General features: G+C 40.3%; 1 protein-coding gene across 2 annotated transcripts; it reads right to left on the bottom strand.

Moving 5' to 3' along the window:
- Positions 1-287: 287 nt before the first annotated feature.
- On the bottom strand, positions 288-2,729 carry LOC18442540 (uncharacterized). 2 transcript variants are annotated; one of them, XM_088855743.1, is made up of 3 exons: positions 1,689-2,729; positions 1,314-1,487; positions 288-1,024 (listed from the first exon to the last, which is right to left on the bottom strand). In XM_088855743.1, the coding sequence occupies exon 1, from the start codon at positions 2,633-2,635 to the stop codon at positions 2,036-2,038; it is 600 nt and encodes a 199-aa protein (XP_088711869.1). In that variant the 5' UTR covers positions 2,636-2,729; the 3' UTR covers positions 288-1,024; positions 1,314-1,487; positions 1,689-2,035. The 2 variants fall into 2 exon arrangements, with proteins under 2 accessions (XP_088711869.1, XP_020528189.1); XM_020672530.2 differs by having other exon boundaries at positions 1,160-1,487.
- Positions 2,730-2,933: the final 204 nt, after the last annotated feature.

The raw sequence follows: 2,933 nt of genomic DNA on the forward strand, positions 1-2,933 counted from the left end.
AAAAATAAAATAAACTATAAGAAAAAAGAAAAAAAAATGTAAATCAAGATTTTAAAGGAAAACCAAGGGACCTATACCATCCTATAGCTAGTTGGGCCCAAATAGAAAATATTAAGTTTAAAACACCTCTTTTTTAAGGTTTTAAAACACTTTTATATCAAAGATATATGGAGATTCACAATCTCACTATCCACAATCATAATGTCCTTCACCAATATCATTCGTAGAAATTACTTGAAGGGAGTCATTTTTTCTATAATTCAGTTAATTCCATGGGGCCATAGAAATTATTTGAAGGCAGACCTTTTTTCTATAATCCACTTAATTCCATGGGGACTAACCAGGGCCCCTGCAGGGGTTCCATATTGCCACCCTATTTTAGGTGGCAGAATAAAAGACCGCACTATAATCTCCTAGTTAAAAGCCAAAAGTTGGTTCATTTTTTTGACAATTCCAGTTCAAGTCCACCTTTTTTTGAAAGGCTCATTTTAACATTTTGTATTTCAAAGTATTTTTCTCTTTTATCACCATTAAAAAGTCCTTTCGGTTGTTGATTCAACCCGTTATTATTTTTGGTTCCGTTTCTCAAAACGTTCCGTTCCTCAATTCATCTCCTTTGTCTTCTTGTGCAGGCTTGTCCCTCAAAAAAATCACTTGTGGCTAAAGTTTCTCCCATCAATTTTGGCTTCAATCTCCAGTCTTAAACGTATTAATTCCTCCTTCCAAGATACCGCACATGAAATCTAAGCAATTAATCTTCATCCGTAGATTCATTCAACCATTTCCAAGATCTCGAACTTTTCTCTCCGTTCTATTCGAATTCCAATTCTTCCGTTTTATTGAATTCCCATTTCTCAAATATTTAATGACGACCACGTCCAATTCTTCCGTTTTATTGAATTTCCATTTCTCAAATATTTAATAACGACCACCTGGGGACGAATGATTTTTTTCTCACAAACTTCTTAAAACCTCATTTCCCGCTTTCTCCATCGTCAACACAATCTTAGCCGTTGTGGAGAGCCTGCAAAACAATTACAAAGAAAAAATACATAATACTTACATAAAAAAATAAAGAAACGGTAATTGAAAAGAAAATTCCATCCCCATAAAAAAATAAAAATAATAAAATAAAAAACAAAGGAAAGAAACCAGTTACCTCAACACGCATGCAAATAGATACGCCACGCGTGTTTGCCCAAGCAGAACACGAAATGCACCAAACGCGTTGTCCCAAAGAGATGAATACTTGAAACGAAAACACAGATGAATACTTCAAAACGAAACCGAAAATTTAACGAAACGAAATTTACCTGAACGAAACGCAACGGAGGAGAACAGATACGCCACACGGAACAGGGCCAAACGGACAGGCCACACGCAACGAAGCCGAACGATACGCCATGTGTGTATAAGCGAACGAATAGAACGGATAACGCCCTCGACGGAAAACACGATGTATAGCGGAACGGCAACGGATAACGGACCTTTCATTAAAATCCATTATGAGAATACGAAAACGAATTATAGTTATATGTGGATTTTTGCATTTTTTTCCCTTTATTGAATTTTATTTTGCTGTGCGTCTGTTTATTCATGAATATCAGGTTTGTTTTCAGAATCCATATAAGAATGGATATTCAGTATCAATAATTCTATGTACACAAACGAATATCTTCTCCCTCTACCTCTAGTTCTCTCACTCCATTATCTCTCTGCAATACAACACCATCACACGATCACAGCCGCCCGCTTCACCTATGGATCTCGAGCAAAGGTCAAGATCCGTCTCAAATCGGACCCAATTCGCCAGAAAATAGAAACTTACGCTGGAAACTGATCTGATCAACCGGAAAATCCAGCTCGGTCGGAGATTTGCCGGAAAATTACGCTTCACCGGAGATTAACCGGAAAATACACTTCGGCCAAAAATTCGCCCAGAAAATCAGATCTAGTAGAGATAAGGCTTTATCCACCGGAAAACCAAGATTAGTAGGGTTTATAAGGTCTAGGACACGATGAACAAACCTTTTCTCTAAGAGCCATCATCATCAGCCTTGGACATAACAGATAGCCTGCTAGGCCTAGGCTGAAAACTCATTCTCCTTTTTTGCGAGTGCGATGATGGCCTTATCAGAGCAGTGAGGGCCCTACGAACCCATTCTCCCTCAACTGAGCCAATTCGAACCAGAGAGTTCACCATCGATGACCTCCGGGCATCAAGTCTCGCATTAGAGGCACCGAACCCTCCTTTATGAAGGCTACACCTGAAAGAACCAGGGTGATTCGTAGGAGCACAAAGGCATGTCCTCCTGGGTTGAAGCGGAGGAGTTCTATTTCCAATCGGGCTCTGCTGCTTCTTAAGAACGCGATCTCGAGTAGAAACCATCACACCTGCGATCGATCGGCTCGGTGACCTCGATCGATCAAGAGAGAAACGAACAGTAGGCGCCATAGCAACACCGTTATAGAGATTGACTCTTGTTGGAGAAGCAGATCGATGAGAAGAGAAACCAGATGACGAATAGTGAGAAGAATAGGGGGTAGAGAGCCTCCCTGTAGGTGAAAGGGATCTCTGGTAGTTTTGATTCAAAGGGAGAACCGGTGCGTTGGATCTAGTTCTGGAGGACGCCATTAAAGGTTGAGAAAGTTGCAGAAGAAATAGGGTTAAAAGAGAAGTGATGGGAGGTAGAAACCCTGACCCTGGAGGGCCGCTTTGGCTTGCTAAATTGGCAAACCTAGCATGCCTCGGGTGCTGCATTTATAGAATTAGGGTTTTACCATTGATGGTGAAAATTGATAGTAACTCTTTTTCATTGGCTCTGTGATAATATTTTAATATTAGGAAGCTTACCGGTCAAGGATCCTGGTTAACTTACCCGTCAGTTTGGTTAGTTAACCAGAGGATTGGGTTAGTTAACCAGGAGGCCGGT

The sequence above is a fragment of the Amborella trichopoda genome, chromosome 13 (assembly GCF_054954075.1).
Source record: "Amborella trichopoda isolate Santa Cruz 75 chromosome 13, AtrichopodaSantaCruz75HAP2 v2.0, whole genome shotgun sequence".
Lineage (NCBI taxonomy): Eukaryota > Viridiplantae > Streptophyta > Magnoliopsida > Amborellales > Amborellaceae > Amborella > Amborella trichopoda.

What these genes read in the sequence shown, in the direction of transcription:
- LOC18442540 (XM_088855743.1), bottom strand. Translation starts at nt 2,635, where the DNA reads ATGGCGTCCTCCAGAACTAGATCCAACGCACCGGTTCTCCCTTTGAAT.